At 24.4% G+C, this 23,325-nt stretch overlaps 1 protein-coding gene and 1 pseudogene across 2 annotated transcripts; both read left to right on the top strand.

The window, feature by feature from the left end:
• The first annotated feature begins 3,304 nt into the window (after positions 1 to 3,304).
• Positions 3,305 to 7,600, top strand: LOC105251038 (annotated as a pseudogene).
• A 1,723-nt stretch (positions 7,601 to 9,323) lies between these two features.
• LOC105251039 (cytochrome P450 4C1) lies at positions 9,324 to 22,928 on the top strand. 2 transcript variants are annotated; one of them, XM_011257540.3, is made up of 13 exons: positions 9,324 to 9,418; positions 16,678 to 16,967; positions 17,267 to 17,376; positions 17,661 to 17,751; positions 18,373 to 18,558; positions 19,853 to 19,946; positions 20,660 to 20,762; positions 20,870 to 20,975; positions 21,227 to 21,333; positions 21,420 to 21,488; positions 21,779 to 21,947; positions 22,194 to 22,373; positions 22,435 to 22,928. In XM_011257540.3, the coding sequence occupies exons 2-13, from the start codon at positions 16,814 to 16,816 to the stop codon at positions 22,599 to 22,601; spliced, it is 1,536 nt and encodes a 511-aa protein (XP_011255842.1). In that variant the 5' UTR covers positions 9,324 to 9,418; positions 16,678 to 16,813; the 3' UTR covers positions 22,602 to 22,928. The 2 variants fall into 2 exon arrangements, with proteins under 2 accessions (XP_011255842.1, XP_025265651.1); XM_025409866.1 differs by lacking the exon at positions 9,324 to 9,418 and adding an exon at positions 15,497 to 15,615.
• Positions 22,929 to 23,325: the final 397 nt, after the last annotated feature.

The raw sequence follows: 23,325 nt of genomic DNA on the forward strand, positions 1-23,325 counted from the left end.
TTCATACCAGGCTTTGTAAAATTAAGTACATACTACTTTTAATTCTTTTATTATTTTTATGATATCTGTATCTCATATTTTAACAGTTTTGGATCTTGTCCTTATTATATAACATTTGTAATATTTCAAAAACATGTTAATAAAAAATACAACTTTAGTATATATAGTATATATAGTTTTCTCTCTCTGCTTATTCTTAATAAATTCAAAAAGAGCATATTCAAAAGGAGATAACATTTGTAAACAAAAAAGGATACTTAAGCAAAATTCAACAACATTTTTTTGTACAATAATTTTTTGAACAATTTTTTCATGAACTTGATATCTTGTTTTATTATCATGTTGTTTTTAATATCAACATAATAATGCAACTTAATTAACTAATTAAATTAATATATAAATGCGAAGCTAGCGAAATATTTAGCAAACTAAGATCTTTGTATGATCTTTGATACTCTATTATCGTTTCATTGCAAATATAAGATTAATATTATCGATACTAATGCACTTACTCTGGCTGAAATGGCATAAGACAATGGACAAAATTTATTGATTAGACAGAGTTACATCGAGATTTTATTGTTCTTCGGAATTATATTGCATCGAATATGAATTCTAATAAATAAAAGTTCAGAGAGAGAGAGAGAGAGAGAGAGAGATGAGCTTACAAAAAACTCAAAAATCTTACAAAAAAGCAAGTATTCTTCTGCGATTTTGATGAGCTTTGTTACCTAGATTGAATTAAGGAAGGTGTATTTTTTTTTATATGTTCTCTTAGATTAAATTTATTCTCTTACAGTGAAATATCCCATTAAAGATAATTGACTTTTACAATATCAAATCGCAGAAATCGTAAGCACCGACGAGATATTATTAAAGACCAATGGCTTTATGAGATTTAGCACGACCAGAAAAAAACATGCTAAATGCTACCGTAGATAACAAAATGTTTACATTGTCGATAATAAAATAGTGATTTAATACAATAATAAATTGTTTATTTTGTTATTCTTGAGACATAAAAGATGGTACATAAAAAAGGTACATAAAAGATACATTTATACATTTTCGATAATAAAACAATAGCTGAATGATCTGATATACTCGATTTAAATAATCCTTGTAATTGTCTTCAATATTATTAAACTAGTAGTATCATCAATCTTCTACTACATCTGACAATGAGTTCACTTGATGGTCACAAAAAATTTACCCAAGGCTATCGGTCTTTAATATTATCTCGTTGGTGTCATATTATATTATAATATAATATATATCATCATATTTGTATTCTGTTTTTTATGAGTATAATTTCTCTCGAAATATAATACGTGTCTAGAAAATGATAATAAGCAATTATAAAAAATAGAATAAAATTCAAGAATAGTAACTAGCATCATTTGTTGACGTTATTAAAGGTAATTTGAAGTGATAAATTACTAAATAATCGCCTAATGCGAGTCTCTCTCTTCTCCTATTTCTTTCTTATTTATTGATTTGTCGAATTGATGAAGTGTTAGAAGATTCAATGTAAAAATTGGTAAAAGAAATAAAATCTTGTCCTTATATATTGTCTTACATATATTTCCTTATATATTGTTGATATCAAGATGTTGATATCTCGATTTTAAAAAAGATTTTAGACGAAAACAATCGCTATTTTAAATTAATTTTAAATTAATGTTTTTAATCTGACGTCTGACTTTTAAATAATTTCATCATCATCGTCATCATTATCAATCATTTTCACATTTAGATAGATGTAAATGAGAATATATCATTTAGTCTTTAATTAAGGTGGGATTATTGAACTATCTGCTTCTTATGTATGCTTTTAACGTTCTTTATCTGTTTCTAGGATATGGAACTTCGCTTTTAAAAAAGGTTAAATCGATTCTCGCGAATATTGTTGCCGCTTTTTCGCGATGCTAATTGATTGTCCCGATTTGCATTGTATATTATATTCGGAACATAGACCAACTGTCATCGTGGATCGCAAAGATTAATAATTTGATAGTTGTTGAGAGAAGTGAAAAATTGTAGTGGCGCGCGTAGCGTACTTTGTAGTGTCTAGTATATATAAATGTAAGCTTCAGATATTTATTATCAGTTCATGCAGATTTGTTGTACTAGATTATGCATTTGTTTAATTGCGCAAATTGTAATTTTATTTTAATCATTTAAACTGTGTTTCATTTGATCGCATATATAGAACTTATCAGGTAATTTTTATAATATTTGTATAAAATAAAATTTTGTAACATTATTTTGCAAAATTCCAATGTTTAATACAATAATTAGTGTAAATAGTTTGAAGTATTTTTATAGATTTTTAAAATAACACAAGTTAACTTTGTTGATTACTATAATTGCTATAATTTTATTAAATTATATATATTACAATATATTATATATTACAATATTTTATATTATTATTTTATTAAATGTATAATATATTAATTTTATGGAAATGTTTAATATAATAATTACATAAAGATGATACGCGATGATTAAACAAAGAAAAAAGTAAATAATCCTTTTTAAGCTTACAATCGCAATAATTATATAATTTACATATTATATAAAACGTATCATGATAGAGAAACAATTTTGATAAAAAACAGAAAATGATTTTCAAAGTAATTCTTTATTTACGACAATTGTTTAATGAAATAGCTCTGGTTTGTTACAAAATAACAAATAACTTTGTATCAACATTGCATACCAAAAAAAGTATATTTATTGATTTAAAGTATTTAAAAACACGGAAATAGATTATAAATGGACATTATGATATGCTTAGACAAATATTTTTAAATACGCTTAAACAAATTTTTTTTTTCAGTTATATAATAAATAAAATTATTATAATGTTATAAACAACTTATATTAAATGTTTGACATAATAGATGAGGAATAACTCTTTATAATACTATTAATTATTATACTATTAATTACTGTTAAGATTTTGCAATAAACTCACGAAATTTTATCTTGCACAATAAATAGAGAAACAATTGTAAGCAATCCGCGATTAAAAATTTTTTTATTTGATTCACAAAAATACATAAACAACATTCTTCCCAATTACAATGACAACAAATTTATCATATTTTATAATTAAAAAAAAATTAATTATAAAAAAATACGATTAATGCATTACATAATAATCCTTCTCTCATTCACTCTCTTTCATTCTCTTTTTGTGTTTAGGATATCAAAGTGATTGTCAATTTTGTCAAAAATCAAATATCTTTTTTATATTTATCAAAAAGAGTACTTATTTTTTCAGGAGTGATCCAAGAATAAAAAAACAATAGACAAAAAAAGATTAACTTAATTAAACAATCAAGAACATCAGGACGGTTAAAAAACGATGTTTATTATTATATTGGTATTATCTATATTTATTTTATTGGTATATAATTATTATGTGCATTATGAAAGAAACTGGCGACTTATTAATCTAATACCGGGACCACCAGGAATTCCGTTTGTTGGCACTTTCCTCCAATTCTATGTATCAGCAGGTTAAGTACAAAATATATCTAGTCTACTTACATTAACTAGCAAATGATCTGCCATTTATACATTAAATTTATCAATCATCTACTTTGGAACTTATTAAGATTGTATATAGATTCCTTATGAGCTTCTTCTTTTTTTTATAATAAATATTTGTTTAATTATAAAATATCCTTTTCTTCATTATTATTTTTTTTAACGCATTTGAGTAAAGATTAAAAAAATTAATATTATCAAAATTGTTGTATATCGATATTTATAATATAATTTTCAGAAGAACAATGGAAGCTCGTCTATACATTATATAATGACATTATATTATTACCCTATTTTTAAAACCTGGGGTTTTTTCTTACTTGCGGTATTTATTCGTCATCCAGATGATTTAGAGGTAATAAAAAAAATTCAATTCTTTATAGACATTATGTGTGTGATTTAACTGGATTTAAAAATCTTGCGATTTACAGGTAAATTTTGTTCAAAAATGTTTCTTAAAAAGATGGGAAGAGGAAATATCTCTCTCTATATAGTAGATGAGACTAGATAATAATATAAAATACAATTAATAAATTATTTGTATAAGATTGAGTGAGATATAATGGTGTTTCTCTCTTAATGTTTTCGACAATTTTAGACGATACTAAGCAACACCAATCACATTGAAAAAGGTCTTATATATGACGTATTACATCCTTGGTTCGGCACAGGTCTTCTCACCAGCACAGGTAATATATTGATGTTACATAAATGTGCATACTTTTCTGCTATTTGTCATCGACCTATCTTCATCACAAAAAATTAAACAAAATGAGATTACAATTAAAATTGAATATTATTTTAAACGAACGTATAAAACATCTTTATTATAAAAACTAATAAATTAAAACAAAATTGCAATTGTGTTCATATTGGGCGATAATTTCGCCGTAATACATGTATTTTCAATTAAATAAAGTATTGCAGAGATATTTTAAGTTAAATCAAACACCGTCACATAATAGACTTATTAATTAATCTTAATTTATTTCTGTCTTATAAATTAATTTTAATTTATTTCTATTTATTTCCATCTAATTCATACAGATTAAATTACAAATTATAATAATAATTATTAAAATAATAATAATTAAATCTACGTTCATACTTACAATTCCTCGCGTAATTCTATATAAGAAGAAGATTTAAAATATTATAAAGAAATTGTCCGATGTAAGAAAAATAGATGTAGAATTATATTATTTAAAAATATTGATCAACAAACATTAAAATAAGAGATAGTAATCTTATATAATATTATCTATATTTTAGCATATTATATTGTTTTTGTTATAGGTGTTAAGTGGCAAACACGGCGAAAAATACTAACACCTACATTCCATTTTAATATATTAAATCAGTTTGTTGACATCTTGATCAAGGAAGGCGATTGCATGACAAAATCTTTGATTGATGTTGGAGGGACAGTAGTAAAGGATTTGTTACCATTTATTAGTGAACATACGCTAAACGCGATATGCGGTAAGGTTTTTGTAAAATTCTCATTGTACGTTATGTGCAGGAATTTCATTTTAAATGATCATTTTTTAAGATAAGAAGATAATTTTTTTATATACTTTCTATACAATATTGCTACAATGAAGATAAATAATATCTGGTTTTTTTTATATACAGTACTACTCATCAAATATTTACCTATAATTATCTGTGATAGTTATATCTGTTTTATATAATAAATGTATTTGTAGAAACTGCCATGGGTGTTTCTTTACAAAAACTCGGTGAATTTCAGCAACAATATCGAAATGCGATTCACGACATAATCGAACTGTTAGTTTATAGGTAATTTATATGGATACAATAAATATATAATTGTGTAATATATCTATGATCTTTTAAGTTATGATTATGTGATATATATATACATTTTAGAAAATGGATTAATGAAAAATTATATTAATCAAAAAACTAAATTAATCAATGACTATAACAGAAGTACAACGTTAGAAGTTTCTATCTTTTTCGTAATGCACATTTAAAATTTTTTATCTCTTACGTATAACGTACAATTATTTAAAGATTACTTTGAGATTTTAGGATGACTTTTACAAATAACATATTAAAAATAAGAATTTTACAATATTACATTATTATTGGAATTATATAACTTATCACGATTTAGGGCATTCAGGCCTTGGTTGTACAATGATATGTTGTTCTCATTGTTGCCCGAAGGAAGAAAGCAAAAGAAAATCTTGAAAATATTGCATGGATTTACAGAAAAAGTACGTAATAAAACACTTCAATTTAAATCCTTCAGGCATTTATATGTAAAATTGCATTGTTATTAATATGAAAAATCATTAAAAATTAAATATTGTATTCATATGTAGATTATTACGGAAAGGAAGCTTTATCACGAACGTACTAACGATCGGTACTTAAAAAATCTTGAAAGTAACAAGGAGACAGAAGATATCGAAGTGTTTGGAAGTATGTAAAAGATTAGAGGTTCTAATTTAAATACGTATTCTAATATTATAAATTATATTTATAGTATTTATATTAAACACATAATCACACGTAATGGTGCAACATCTGCTATAAATTCAATAAACCACTATTGTATTTATAATAGAGTTTGAAATTTAAATAAGAACAATGTTTATTTAAAGCACGACACGCAAAAATGGAATCGTTATTAATATGCGTTTTTCTAGTTAAAAAAAAGCGACTAGCCATGTTGGATCTTCTAATAGCGGCATCTCGAGAAAATTCTTTAACTGATTTGGACATCAGAGAGGAAGTCGATACTTTTATGTTCGAAGTATATATCTATAAATTTTTTTTAATTTTTTTATATACGTCATTTATAATGATGATATGACTATAATTTCAGGGTCATGATACCACAGCGACGGCTATAATGTTTACTTTATTACTATTAGCTGAACACAAAGATATTCAGGTATCTATTTCTCTATATATTGTTTATATAATACAATATTATTTAAATTGCGATGTTTATTCAAAGTAATATAGATATCAAGTTCTTCTATTTTTTCTATATATATATGTATATATGTATATATGTATCGAAATATTTAATATATCTGTAAAGTAATTATGGACAATTTATATTAATTTATTAAGAATTTATTAAGAATTTATTTATATTAATATACATAAATACCACAATATTAAGAATATATTTTAATTATTATCCACATGATGCAGGAACGTGTAAGATTTGAAATCAAAAACGTGATGCAAGAAAATTGAGGGAAACTTAACATGAAATCACTGCAAAATTTATCATATTTAGAAAGATGTTTAAAGGAAGCATTACGTTTGTATCCCAGCGTATTTTTAATATCACGCTACACTGGAGATGATATAAAATTACGTAATTGATCACTTCTTTTTTATATACGTATCTTTGAATATGTTACAAAGTGCAGAATATATGTTATCAAATGTAAAATAAGATTAATGCATTAATATTTTAAAAATACAACTTTATGTACATTTTATTTTATCTCAAAACTTGCTTATGTCAATTTTATTCTTTAATTTTATAATATGCTTTTCAGAATCATATGTCGTACCCGCTGGAATGATGATATATCTTAATATCTATGCAGTTCACAGAGATCCCAATTTTTGGCCAAATCCAGAAGTATTTGAGCCAGATAGATTTTTGCCCGAGAGGATAGAGAATCGTCATCCTTATTGTTATCTAACGTTCAGCGCAGGACCGAGAAATTGTATAGGTAAATTAATCGCGAGTTTTGTTTTTCCTCGTGTCGATAGTTTGTCATAAGCTTCGAATTGTAGGTCAACGATTCGGTCTGCTGGAAATGAAAGCTATGATAGCTCCTTTGGTGCATAATTTTTATTTGGAACCCGTTGAGTATTTAAAAAATATCCAGTTAAAAGCGGATATATTTATTCGTCCTTCTCATCCGGTTCATGTAAAATTCGTTCCAATCATATGCAAATAAAAATCATTTGAAACTAACGCAGATGCTATATGAGTGTAACAAGTTGATGCATTGCAAACATTGAAAAAAATCGATAAGCATATTACATGTTCAATTATATGATTAAAATAATATATATATATGTATATATTTATTATATATGTATTTATTATATATATGTATTATATTTAATTGTCAAAAAATATTCACTCAGAATGTCCTATATAAGTCAGATCCCTATAATTCCATTTAAATGTACAATAATTTAGTTTATTCATGTTTGCAATTAATGTAATTATTTTTATTTTTTTTAAAATAAACGAATAATAAAAAGGAAATAAGGATTCAAATTAATAATTAATAATAGAATAAAAAAGAGCCACTTTAAATCTAAAGGTAATAAACGGTGCGTAATATTAAATTGTATTTATTATCGAGTTATGTAATTAATCTGACTAAATGTCTCAATCCTTTTGTGGATCTTTATCAATGATACAATATGAGAAAGAAACTAAATAAATCGTTACAGATTAAATTATAGGGTGATACACATAAACTTAAGGTGAGAGGCCGTAGATAATAATAAAAAATTATAATCAAATATGATCAAACTATGTATCCAAAGAAAAAACGCATAATAAAAATGATATATTATGAGAAATTGATGTAATAGTATTAATGTAATGTATTTTATAGAAATAATGTCATAAAAATAATAATTAATCTGTGAAAATTTTAATATAATTATATTTTCTATAACTATTGTAACAGTTGTAGCAAAGTATACAATATATTTTATCGATATTTTAAAAATATTTATTTGTTTTATAATAAAAATTTTTCTAAAAATTTATATTATAAGAAAATACTATTGTTACCTGTGCGATTATTTAATATAATATAAAAACAATATGTCTTAATAGACAATATACACTTTGATATGCACTATGAAAATTTTACAGAGAACAACTTTGTCTCTTGATATAAATGAATTTTGATGGTCTACTCTTATCTGAAATTGTTCATCGTAGGCAATACGTCGTATATATGTAAGAAAATTATGTCGATTGGAAATAAATACATTTATATACATTATATAACTTTATTCGTTTGTAACATGTTTTTAATTTTAATATATTCAAAATGATTCAAATGATTAGTTTTATACACAAAAAACAGACTTAAACAAGACTTAAAGGTATACTTCAACAATATTCTCTTGCACAACAATTTTTTTAAACAATTTTTTCATAAATAGATATCTTATTTTTTATATCGAATTTTTTCATGATATCTTATTCTCACATTACTTTCAATGTCAATCATTATTACGCAATGTAATTGACTCATTAGATTAATGATATATGTAAATGCAAAACTGATTGTAATTATTTAGCTAGGGAGTCACTTCGAATCGAAGCTTAACCTTGACATATATTATAATATCATGTGTGCAATGTGTATGTGCTCAATAATATCATGTGTGCAATCTGCATGTATGCAATAATTTCATGTGTACAATGTGCATGTAAGCAACAATATCTTATGTGCAATCGTACTTTCGTATTTTTATTTTTTGTGTGTGTGCACTAATACTTGTAGACAATTGAGATATAGGTAATCGGGATATAAGCAAAAGAAGCTATCGGCAAAATATTATGCAAATGAAGCAGTTGGCAATAGGAAATGTAGACAATGACATTAAGAATAATATCTGATTATTAATATATTTTTGAGCTGAAGAATGGTATAATGTGAGGCTTATAAATATAAGCCTCACATTTATCTTATTAGTTCGCGCGTAGTTCGCGCAGATTTATACTGAATTATATATTTCCATAACGAAATTTGTAATTTCATTTTAATGATTTGAGTTGTGTTTCGAATGATCGTCGCATCATATAATCTATCAAGTACGTTTTATAATATTTGTACAAAATAAAATTTTATAACATCCTTTTGCAAAATTTCAGTGTTTAATACTGGTTAATTAACGTAAACATAGTGATTTTAACAGAAATTTTTCTATTTATTAATTTGTTAACAGAAATTATTTCAAATACCATGAGTCTTTGAGTTTTGTCTGATATTGCTAAAATTTTATTAAATAATATTATATATTAATTATTAATAATATTATAATATTAATATATAATAATATTTAAACAGAAAAAATTTTCAAAATATTTATTTGTTTATGATAGAGTTTGCAAATACTTTAAATACTTTATAACTTCGGTTTATTACAATTTTGTATCATTGCATATCAATAAAAGTATTTTCATTGATTTAAGATATTTCTAAATAAACACAAAAATGAACTGTAATCGGACATTGTGATATGACGCTTAAGTACATTTTTTACAGTTATAGAATAAATAAAATTATAACAATATTAGAAACAATTTATATTAAAAATTTGACATATAATAGATGTATGACGTTAACTCGCCCTAATATTATAATACTATTAAATGCAGTTAAGATGTTGCAATAGAATCTTGCGAAATTTTATATTATACAATAGAGAAACAATTGCAAGAAATTAGAAGATTAAAAATTTTTTACTTGATTAATAAATTTAGTAGGGGGAAACCGGGGACAAAAGTAACATTTTTTGTATTATAAGTCACTAATTAATTAATCGTTAGAGATTTAAAAAAAAGATTATATGTTAAGAAACTCCATTTATTGCTCTATTATTATAACTATGTTTCAATCTCAATTGATAGATATTTAAAGAGTTACTATAGTTTTTCGCAAGTACGTTGATTGTTACTTTTATCCTGGGGGCCGAGGACGAAAGTAACATAGTCTGGGGATAAAAGTACGAGTTCTTATTTTCGTAAAAATAAAATAAATATGACTTTTTTCAATTTAAGGCAACTTTTATTATAATCTTTTATTAAGCATGATAACTTTTTTTTATAAATTTGTATTATATTATATTAAAATAGAAAAATAAAATAATTATATAATTAATATTTAATATTTATTTTTATCATCTTTGAAAAATTAAAAAAAAATAATCTTCGTTAAGCAAAATAATTATACTTAATATCACACCAATTTTGTACTCTTTTAAGTCTAAATAATAGTGTAAAAATTGCATGATAATTACTTATACAAAAGAGATTGTTATTTATTCCGAATCACAATTATGGCATACGTAATAAGAATCGTCTTTGGTACAGTTATTATGGGACCAGCCATATTTTAAGGATTGAAACATGTTACTTTTGTCCACAGAGTGTCGTGTTACTTTTGTTCCCAAACACATTTTTTAGAATAAAAGCATTATAATCTAGATATGATGCAAGACTTAGCCAAATCAACTATAAAAACTTATGAATACATTTTAGAAGAATACACCAATAATTACGTGAATATATACACTTTAATTAGGTATAAATACAAAAAAACTAAAACAAGAAATACTTAGGTGAATAATGCAAATACACTAATTTCACTCCTGCATGTGCAATTGGTGCGTCATTTTACAACAATTAACTGAAAAGGAAGAGAATCGAGGCATACGCGTTTAACTATATAGTACAAATTATTCAACATACTCGTATTGTGTAGTTTATTACGAGGCTTGTTATTTTTCATGACGTTGTTATTTTTGTCCCCGGTCTCCCTTACATACGTAATATTTTTTCCTAAATGAATAAATTTATAGAATGAGTAAATTTATCATATTTTTTATAGCTTGATTAAATTATTAACTATAAAAGATATGAAATTAATGTATTACAATGATCTTTTATTCTCTCTCTCTTTCTCACTTTCTTTAGGATTAATATTCTTTAGAATATCAAGATAGTTGCCAAGTTTATCGAAAATCAAATATCTACTTTTATATCAAAAAATATTTATTATGTAATACATATGATCTAAAAATAAAAAAACAATAAACGGAAAAAGGTTCAGATTATTTAGACGATCAAAAATAACAGAACGATTAAAAAACGATGTTTACTATATTATGGTATTATGTATGTTTATTTTATTGATATATTATTTGTATAATAAACATTATATGAATTATAAAAGAAACTGGCGACTCATTAAATTTATATCGGGACCAATGGGTTTAACAATTGCTGGCAATGTGTTCCAATGGCATATTTCAGAAAGTAAATACATTTTGCAAAATTCTTTTCGTAATAGGCTTAATCTATAGATTTTTGTTTGTACATTTACAAACAAATTGAATTTTCGTTTGCACATGAACAGAGATATACATATTAAGGAAAAAGTTTGGGGATCCAAGTTTCACACTCAAAGAAATTCAAATTTTGCAAAATTATTTTTGTAACAGGTTTTGTAATATTAAATACATACTACTCTTAATTAATTCTTTAATTATTTTTATGATATCTGTATCTCATATTTTAACAGTTTTAGATCTTGTCCTTAATATATAACATTTGTAATAGTTAAAAAAAAATACAATTTTATATAGTTTTCTCATCTCTCTCTGCTTATTATATTATAATAAATTCCAAAAGAGCATATTCCAAAGGAGATAACATTTGTAAACAAAAAAGGATACTTAAGCAATAAAATTCAACAACATTTTTTTGCACAATAATTTTTTGAACAATTTTTTCATGAACTTGATATCTTGTTTTATTATCATGTTGTTTTTAATATCAATATAATGATGCAACTTAACTAATTAGATTAATATATAAATGCGAAATTAGCGAAATATTTAGCAAACTAAGATGTTTGTATGATCTTTGATATTCTATTATCGTTTCATTGCAAATATAAGCTTAATATCGATACTAATGCACTTACTCTGATTGAAATGACATAAGGCAATAGACAAAATTTGTTGATTATACAGAGCTACACCGAGATTTTATTGTTCTTTGGAATTATATTGTATCGAATATGAATTCTAATAAATAAAAGTTTATAAGTTATTAAATAAGGAGTGAGAGAGAGAGAGAGAGAGAGAGAGAGAGAGAGAGAGAGAGATGATCTTACAAAAAACTCAAAAATCTTACAAAAAAGCACAAGTATCCTTTTGCGATTTTGATGAGCTTTGTTACCTAGATTAAATTAAAGGAGATATATTTTTTTTAATATGTTCTCTTAGATTAAATTTATTCTTTTACAGTGAAATACCCCATTAAAGATAATTGACTTTTACAATATCAAATCATATAGAAATTGTAAGCATCGACAAGATACTATTAAAGACCAATGGCCATATGAGATTTAGCATGACCAGAAAAAAACGTGTTAAATGCTACTATAGATAACAAAATGTTTGCATTGTCGATAATAAAATAGTGATTTGATACAATAAATTTTGTTATTTATTTGTGTTTATTTTGTTATTCTTGAAACAGTTTAAAAACAACAGTTTAAAAAATGGTACATAAAAGAAGGTACATAAAAAATACATTTATACATTTTCGATAATAAAACAATAGCTGATCTGAAATACTCGCATGATTTAAATAACTCTTATAATTGTCTTCAATATTATTAAACTAATAATATCATCAATCTTCTACTACATCCGAGTTTACTTGGTGGTCACAAAAATTTACCCAAGGCTATCGGTCTTTAATATTATTTCGTTGGTGTCATAAGCAATCATATTTGTGTCCTCTTTCTTATAAGTATAATCTCTCGAAATATAATACGTATCTAGAAAACGATAATAAAAGCAATTATAAAAAATAGAATAAAATTCAAGAATAACAACTAGCATCATTTGTTGACGTTATTAGAGATAATTTGAAGTGATAAATTACTAAATAATCACCTAATGCGAGTCTCTCTCTTCCTCTATTTCTTTCTTATTTATTGATTTGTTGAATTGATAAAGCGTTAGAAGATTCGATGTGAAAATTGATAAAAAAAATAAAATTTTGTCCTTATATATTGTCTTACATACATTTTTTTATATGTTGTTAATATTAAGATGTTGATATCTCTACTTTGAAAAAGATTCATTTTAAATGGAAACAATCGCTGTTTTAAATTGATGTTCTTAATCTTACGTCTGACTTTCAAATAATTTCATAATTATTTTTACACTCTTAGATAAATGTTAATGAAAATATATCATTTATTTTTTAATGAAGGTAGGATTATTCAACTATCTGTTTCCTAAGAATAGGAAAAGATTCAATTGCCTACATTCTCGTTTGCCAACTGCTTGTGTATAACATCATGTATGAAACGTGTATGTGCTCAATAATATCATGTATGCAATCTACATGTAAGCAATAATATTATATGTGCAATCTATATGTATGCAATAATTTCATGTGTGCAATAAGTATGTGTGCAATAAAGTCGTGTGTGGAAAGTATTAATATAATTTTCTTATTTTGTATGCAATAATATCATGTGTGCAATGTATTATACATGTAAGCAATAATGTCATGTATGAAATTGTACTTTCGTATTTTTCTTTTTTTCGTGTATGCAATAATACATGTAGGCAATCGGGAATGTCGAAATGTTGTGCGCAAATAAAGCAGTGGATAGTGCGAAATGTACAAATCTCTTCCTAATGAAGAAATAGTAAAAGTTATTCGCAAGATTCTGCTATAATTAAATTATTAAAACATAAAATTTAATAGATAAATATTAAGATAAATATTATATTATATAATAGATAAATATTATATTAGATGAACTAAAAGATCATGGAAAAATGCAAAACAATGATTATCTTAATTATTTCATAATATTATTAAGAAACATGCAAGAGATAAAAAAATGGTTTTGTTAATATTTTATTTCTACAAAGCTTAGTTTACGAAAAACCCTTTATTTCCAATTCACTTATAATTCGAAAATTATTAGTGCCTCGACATTTTTGTTGAGGAAAAATCGTCTTCAGATGATCCCAGGAATCTGTCTTTGAAAGATTGATTATGAGTTTCGGGACACCCTGTATATGTTATGGGAATCGAACCTGTCGAGTCTTTTTCTTTCCGTGCAACTGCTCTAAATTACTAACACGAGCTATTAACACAGTGATATGCGACTGCAGAGCAATGTTGGACGGATCTCGTTTGACGGATGCAATGTTAATTGTCACGGAAGACTCCTGTCGCTGAACAAATAAGCTTTATTTCTTATTCTTTATTCTTTATATTTCTTATTTTTTATATTCTTTATATTCCTTATTCTTTATATTCTTTATTCTTGATATTTTTGATTGTTGATTTTCTTGATTCTTTATATTCCTTATTCTTTATATTCTTTATTCTTTATATTCCTGATTCTTTATATTCCTTATTCTTTAGTCTTTATATTTTTTATTCTTTATTCTATAATATATTTATTCTATTTTATCTATTTATCTATTTTATCTATTTTATCTATTTATTTTATTTATTCTATTTTTATTCTATTTTTTATTCTATATATTCTTTATTCTTTATTCTTTATATTTAATAAATACATCAGTGATTCTATCAGTGATTATATTTTATAGACAATAAACAATGAAACATACTTCAATAACACTATAGCAATTAACGTCATTGACTTTATTAGAAATAATTCAAAGCGATAAATTACTAAATAATTTATATCTTAATTCGAATCTCTCTTTCTTTTCTTTATTAATGTAGCGAATTGATGAAGCGTTAGAAGATTTGATGAAAATTGATAAAGAAATATAAAATCTTTTTCCTTATGTATTATTTATATTGATATTTATATATTGATATTTCTCACAATTTTGAAATAGATTCGTTTTAAACGGAAACAATCCTTATTTCAAATCAATGCTTTCAATCATAGAATTTTACTGATTTTTAAATAATTTCATAATTATTTTTATATTATCAGATAAATATGTAAATGAAATGTAAATAAATATGCAAATGAATATGTCATTTAGTCTTTAATTAAAGTAGTCTTCTTCAACTCTTAAGATATGAAAGTCTGATTAAATACGCTCTTGAGCCGAAAGACAGCTATAAATATAAACTTGTGATTTTTATTATCAGTTCGCGCAGATTTGTGCTGAATTACGTATCTGTTTAACGCGAATTACAATGTTATTTTAATCATTTGAGTTGTGTTTCGTTTGATCATCGTATCATATAGAATCTATCAGGTAATTTTTATAATATTTATATAAAAAAAATTTGTAACATTCTTTTCCAAAATTTCAATGTTAATAATACCGTAATTCAATGTTAATAATATCATAATTAGTATAAGTGGTATAGTTTTAATAGAAACTTTTTCACATACCATAAGTTGTTTTGATTGCTATAATTTTATTAAATTATTATAGTATATTATAATATTTCATATTTTATCTTATTAAATATGTATTATATTAATTTGCGGGTAATAATTAGATATTAAAAAATCGATATGCGATTAAACAAATAAACAAAAAAAAATAAAAAAATATTTTAAAAAATATAAAAAGGTATAAGAAAATATAAACGAAGAACATAAAAACGCGAAAAACATAATACGCGATAGTTATATATCATTATTGATTATATATTATTATTAATTTATATTTATATATTATACGAAACATATTTTAATATAAGGATAATAATTTCGCAAATAACAGGAAAAGGTTCTAAAATATTTCTTTGTTTATGAAAGAGCAAATATTTAATTAAATAGCTTCCGTTTATTACAGAATAATTCTGTATCACTGACCTGCACATGTTATTAAATGATATAATATAATATTGTTGCTTAAAAGTATTTTTTTACAGTTATAAATAAAATTCTAACAATAAAACAATTTATGTTAAATATTTGATATAATAAAATAATACACACACACTTGTTCTAATTATAATACTATTAAATGCAGTGAAATGTAGAATCTCATGAAATTTTATATTATACAATAAAAATAAAGAAATAATTGCAAGAAATAGCATTAAAAATTTTTTTATTTGGTTGCCAAATTTAATATGTAATATTTTTTTCCATTACAATGAACATTATTATATTTGTTATAGTTTGTTAAAATTTTTAACTACAAAAAGATATACGATAATATATTATAATGATCATCCTCTCAATCTTTCTTCCTCTCTCTCACTCTTCTTTTCCGTTTAGGAACAATTATTTATTATTTAACAATTATTATAACAATTATTTATTATACATAATAACAATTATTTATTATTAATATTTTTAGGAGAGAGATATCAAGATTAATTTTATTGAAAATCCAATATCATTTATTTTGTAACACGAGCGACCCAAGAATAAAAACATTAAAAGGAGGTTAAGCTTAATTAGACAATCAAGAACATCAAGAAGACAGTTAAGAAATGATATTCATTATATTGATATTATGTACGTTTATTTTATTGATATATAAATATTACATGAATTATAAAAGAAACTGGCGACTCATTAATCTTATACCCGGACCACCGGGATATCCGATTATTGGCAATTTGCTCCAATTCCTTGTTTCAGCAGGTAAGTACAAAACTTTTAATCTAATTACATTAATGAAATTACGTTAACAAACAATCTAGCATTTACATAAGATAAATTCATAAATTATTTATCTTGAAACATATACTTATCAAGATTGCATATAGATTCCTTATATGAGTGCTTCTCTTCGCAATAATTTGTTTAATTATAAAATACCATTTTCTATATTATTATTTATATTTTGTCAATGTATTTGAATAAAGGTACACTAATATTGAAAATAAAATTAATCCCATCAAAATTTTTGTGTACCAATAATTATAATATAATTTTCACAGAAGAACAATGGAAGATAATCTGTACATTACTTGATAAATATTATCCCATTTTTAATATTTGGGGTTGCTTCTTATTTGCGGTAGTGATCCGTCATCCAGACGATTTGAAGGTAACAAAAGAAATTCAATTCTTTATAAACATTATGATTTAACTAGATTTATAAGAATCTAGTGATTCACAAGATGATTTTTGCTTATCAAAAATGTTTCTTGAAAAGATGGAAAGATTAAATATCTCTAGTAGATGAGACTAGATAATAATTTAAAACACACAATTAATAAATTGTGATCTAAGATATACAATAAATAAATTGTTATCTAATTTGTATATCTAAGATTGAGTCAGATATAATGAAATGGTGTTTCTCTCTTAACATATTTTCAATGATTTTAGACGATACTAAACAGCACCAATCATATTGAAAAAGGTATTATATATAACGTATTACATCCTTGGTTCGGCACAGGTCTTCTCACCAGCACAGGTAATATATTGATGTTACATAAATATGCATACTTTTCTGCTATTTGTCATCGACCTATCTTCATCACAAAAAATTAAACAAAATGAGATTACAATTAAAATTGAATATTATTTTAAACGAACGTATAAAACATTTTTATTATAAAAACTAATAAATTAAAACAAAATTGCAATTGTGTTCATATTGGGCGATAATTTCGCCGTAATACATGTATTTAATTAAATAAAGTATTGCAGAGATATTTTAAGTTAAATCAAACACCGTCACATAATAGACTTATTAATTAATCTTAATTTATCTTAATTAATCTTAATTTCTGTTTTATAAATTAATTTTAATTTATTTCTATTTATTTCCATCTAATTCATACAGATTGAATTACAAATTATAATAATAATTATTAAAATAATAATAATTAAATCTACGTTTATACTTGCAATTCCTCGCGTAATTCTATATAAGAAGAAGATTTAAAATATTATAAAGAAATTGTCCGATGTAAGAAAAATAGATGTAGAATTATATTATTTAAAAATATTGATCAACAAACATTAAAATAAGAGATAGTAATCTTATATAATATTATCTATATTTTAGCATATTATATTGTTTTTGTTATAGGTGTTAAGTGGCAAACACGGCGAAAAATACTAATACCTACATTCCATTTTAATATATTAAATCAGTTTGTTGACATCTTGATCAAGGAAGGCGATTGCATGACAAAATCTTTGATGGATGTTGGAGGGACAGTAGTAAAGGATTTATTGCCATTTATTAGTGAACATACGCTAAACGCGATATGCGGTAAGGCTTTTGTAAAATTCTCATTGTACGTTATGTACAAGAATTTCATTTTAAATGATCATTTTTTAAGGTAAGAAGATAATTTCTTCCTATACAATTCTTTTTATATAACATCGATACAATGGAGATAGATAATATCCAATTTTTTTATATACAAAACTACTCATCAAATATTTAGCTATAATTATCTTTGATAGTGATATCTGTTTTATACAGGGTGTATCTGAAATGATGCACTAAACTTTAGGAGAGTATTCTGAAGGTCAAAATAAGACTTTTTTTCTATGAACAAGGGTCCGCAAATAAACCCCTCTCCGAGCTAGAGGCCCCTAAAGTTTGGGGAAAAAATTGAAAATTGGCTGTATTTTAGAAAAAAAATGTTTTGACGTTATCTATCACACACACCCTCTCTCGAGAGATAAATAAATTTGCATTGCAGGTGTTTGGTCAATTTCACACATTTTCGAATTTTAGCTCGGAGAGGGGTTCATTTGCGGACTCATGTTCATAAGAAAAAAAAGTCTTATTTTGACCTCTAAAATAAGCTGCTAAAGTTTAGTGCATCATTTCAGATACACACTGTATACAAAAGTGACAGAATGTTATCGACACAAAAAAAGAAAAATTTTACATATGTCATATATATTATATATATCATATTGATCATAATTTTCATAAATATCATATTGTTTATAATTTTTAATCTAATTCATTTTAATTAACCTGTACATTGTCAAAAATTTTATATAAAAATATTTTCACTATTAAGTATAATACTTTTTTACTATGAAGTAAAATTATTATTTATATTACTTATATTAATTATATATTAATTAATTATATTATATTATTTATATTATATTAATTATACTACTTATTATTTATATTATATTATTTATTACTTTTTTTATTATTAAGTAGACGTATATATTATTAAATTGCAATATAAACGTACTTCTATGTATCAATTGATGATTAATCTGTGTAAATTATCCTATTAATTCTGTCAACTTTTCCTGAAGTTAGCTTCGAACTGCACTCATTCGCAATTTTTCCTCACTCAAATCTTAGCTGATACGAAATCTAAAGACTATTACGATGTACACGTGTGATTTTTTCTCACGTAGCGATAATTGAAATGCAATGAACTCGGCTTAAGCTGCATCTCAAGACAAACTTCCTCTGAGTATCTCTGAATCGAGATTATAAATGAATACCATGTTAATTCTTAAAATTCATTTATTAAAGTTTAATGCATTATTTCAGATACACTATATAATAAATGTATTTGTAGAAACTGCCATGGGTGTCTCTTTACAAAAACTCGGCGAATTCCAGCAACAATATCGAAATGCGATTCACGACTTAATCGAACTGTTATTCTATAGGTAATTTATATGGATACAATAAATACATAATTGTATAATATATCAAAATATATTATTATATTTTAAAAGATCATAGATATATTATACAATTATGTATTTACTGTATCCATAAAAATTATATCCATATAAATTATATGTGTGTGTGTGTGGAAAATAGTTGGCAGAGAGTTAATGGGAAATAATTAATGAATATAAGAAGATAATTAATTAATAAAAATCAATCCGTTTAATCGAACAAGCTGCAATAAAAATGTATTGCTCGTGCTCTGCTAAATGTTTCATTATAAAATAAAAATTATTTTCAATTAAAAAAAGATTGGACGATTTTATTTCAGTTAAAAAGATTGGAAATGATTAGAACATATTGCAAAATTAAAAAAAAAATGAATTGTATAATAAGATTTAAAGAGAAATTATCTTTAATAAAAAAATCTAATTAATAACTAAAACAAAAGTATAACGTTTAGATGTTTCTATTGTCTGTATATTGTATATCTTAATTGTATAATTGTATATCTTTTTTGTAACACACAGTTTAAAATCTCTTGTGTATAACATATGATTATTTAAAGATTACTTTGAGAATTTAGGATGACTTTTACTAACACATTAAAAATAATATATTTTTACAAAATTACATTATTATTGAAATTATGTATTATTGAAATTATGTATTATTGAAATTATGTTAACTTTATTGAATTATAATTTAGAGCATTCAGGCCTTGGCTTTACAGTGATATGATATTCTCATTGTTACCACAAGGAAGAAAGCAAAAGAAAATCTTAAAAATATTGCATGGATTTACGGAAAAGGTATGTAATGTAAAGAACCTTAATTTAAATCCTTCAAATATTTATATGTAAAATCACACTATTATTAATACAAAAAAATCATTTTGAAAATTTGTGTTCGTATGTAGATTATCGCGGAAAGAAGACTTTATCATCAACGTACCAATGGTCAATATTTAAAAAACTTTGAAAGTGATAAAGAGGCAGAAATAAATGATGTCGAAATATTCGGAAGTACGTAAGAGATTAGAGCTTCTAATTTAAATTTGATTGAGCAATCTAATATTACAAATTATAGTATTTATATTATACTAAACACATAATTACACGTAATAGTGCAATATATATAAAATACTATAAAATTCAATAAATCATTATTATTTATAACAGAGTTTGGAAACAAAAATAATATTTAATAAATAATGTTTAATAAATAATAAAGCGTGACACGCAAAAATGAGACTACTAATATTCTTTGTTCCTAGTTAAAAAAAAGCGGATAGCCATGTTGGACCTTTTAATAGCAACATCTCTAGAAAATTCTCTAACTGATTTGGACATCAGAGAAGAAGTAGATACTTTTATGTTCGAAGTACGCACCTGTAATTTCTATTTATTAATTTTTTTTGTATACATTATCTAAACACATATAATATGGTAATATGATGATGATTATAGGGTCATGATACCACAGCGATGGGCATAATGTTTGCTTTATTACTATTAGCTGAACACAAGAATATTCAGGTACCTTTTCTCAATATATTGCGATATATAATTTGATATAATTTGATTTAAATTACGATGTTCATTCAAAGTAGTATAGATATTAAGTTTTTGTTGTGATATATTTTTCCTATATATATTAGTATGTAAAATATATGTACAAATATTCAAAAAAACATCTGTAAATAATAAATGAATAATTTATTTTCATTTATGAAGAATTTATTTATATCAATGCACATAGATGTTATAATATTAAGAAATATTTTAATTATTTTATATTTTAATTATTATCCACATATATCACGCAGGAACGTGTTAGGAATGAAATCAATAACGTGATGCAAGAGAATGGAGAAAAACTTGATATGAAATCACTGCAAAATTTATCATATTTAGATAGATGTTTAAAGGAATCACTACGTTTGTATCCCAGCGTGTTTGTAATATCACGATACGCTGCAGATGATGTAAAATTACGTAATTAGTCACTTTTTTCTTACATATATATCTTTGAATATGTTACAGGTTATATATTATCGAATATAAAATAGGATTAATACATTAATATTTTAATATTTTTTAATATTTTAAGAATTATAATTATTTAATATTTAATATTATTTAATATTTTAAGAATGCAATATTATGTATTTTATTTTTTTCAATATAATACTTATTTTCGTAATATTTTAATATTTTTTAATTTTATAATATGCTTTTCAGAATCATACACCGTCCCCGCTAGAACGATCTTATATCTTCATATCTACGCAGTTCACAGAGATCCCAATTTTTGGCCAAATCCAGAAGTATTTGATCCCGATAGATTCTTACCCGAGAGGATGCAGAATCGCCATCCTTATTGTTACCTACCGTTCAGCGCAGGACCGAGAAATTGCATAGGTAAATAGGTTGATCGCGTTTCTCTTCGTGTCGATAGTTTGTCATAAACTTCGAGTTGCAGGTCAACGATTCGGTCTGCTGGAGATGAAAGCCATGATAGCTCCTTTAGTACATAATTTTTATCTGGAGCCCGTTGAGCATTTAAAGGATGTCCGGTTGAAAACAGATATGATAATTCGTCCTTCTCATCCGATTCATATGAAATTCATCCCAATCACATGTAAATAGTTTAACACGGATATTACATGAATGTAACAAATTGATGCATTACAAAAACCGAAGAAAACCATTATGCATATTATATATTCAACATTATTTTATTTTTATTTTATTTTATTTTATTTTTATTTTATTTTTATGAAAAAAAGTTGTATATATAAACGTTATATTTAATAAAAATATAACGTAATCGTGTAAAAATCCACACAAGATATCTTATAAGTCAGATCCTGATATATCCAAATTTATCGTGTGTAAGAATTTGCTATTGTTATTTGCAATCGCAATAAAAACATATATTCAAAAAATATACATCTACAAAGTTAATAAAACTAATGTTTCTCTGCGTCTTATTTAATGAAGCAATATAAAAATGAAAAACAAAACATTGCTTGACAACAAAAATTCATATAAATTCAATATAGATTGTTTATATTTAAAAAATATATACAGGGTGTCTAATATAAGGTGTCTCATCAAAAATATAAGTAGATCTCGTTAAACTGAACTAAAATGTCCTTTATCATTTTGTAAATAACTATATAAAATTTCGAAATATTAATTAAAGAAGATTCTCTAATAAACGTGATTCGCGTGTATAGATACTATAAGATGTGCGCTATAGATGTGCTAAAGACAAGTGTTGTACGGCAACGAAAAGACAAGAGTCGAAACATGCGCGATCAACTTTATATCTTATATCAGACATCTTGCATATAAAATGTGCACGATT

Source organism: Camponotus floridanus, unplaced genomic scaffold (assembly GCF_003227725.1).
Source record: "Camponotus floridanus strain SB8 unplaced genomic scaffold, Cflo_v7.5 scaffold29, whole genome shotgun sequence".
Lineage (NCBI taxonomy): Eukaryota > Metazoa > Arthropoda > Insecta > Hymenoptera > Formicidae > Camponotus > Camponotus floridanus.

Excerpts from the sequence above, each read along its gene's own strand:
- LOC105251039 (XM_011257540.3), top strand. The coding sequence starts at position 16,814 with ATGATATTCATTATATTGATATTATGTACGTTTATTTTATTGATATAT. Across the intron at positions 17,377-17,660 it reads GTCATCCAGACGATTTGAAG|ACGATACTAAACAGCACCAA; the intron begins GTAACAAAAGAA and ends CAATGATTTTAG. Across the intron at positions 20,976-21,226 it reads TGATGTCGAAATATTCGGAA|TTAAAAAAAAGCGGATAGCC; the intron begins GTACGTAAGAGA and ends CTTTGTTCCTAG.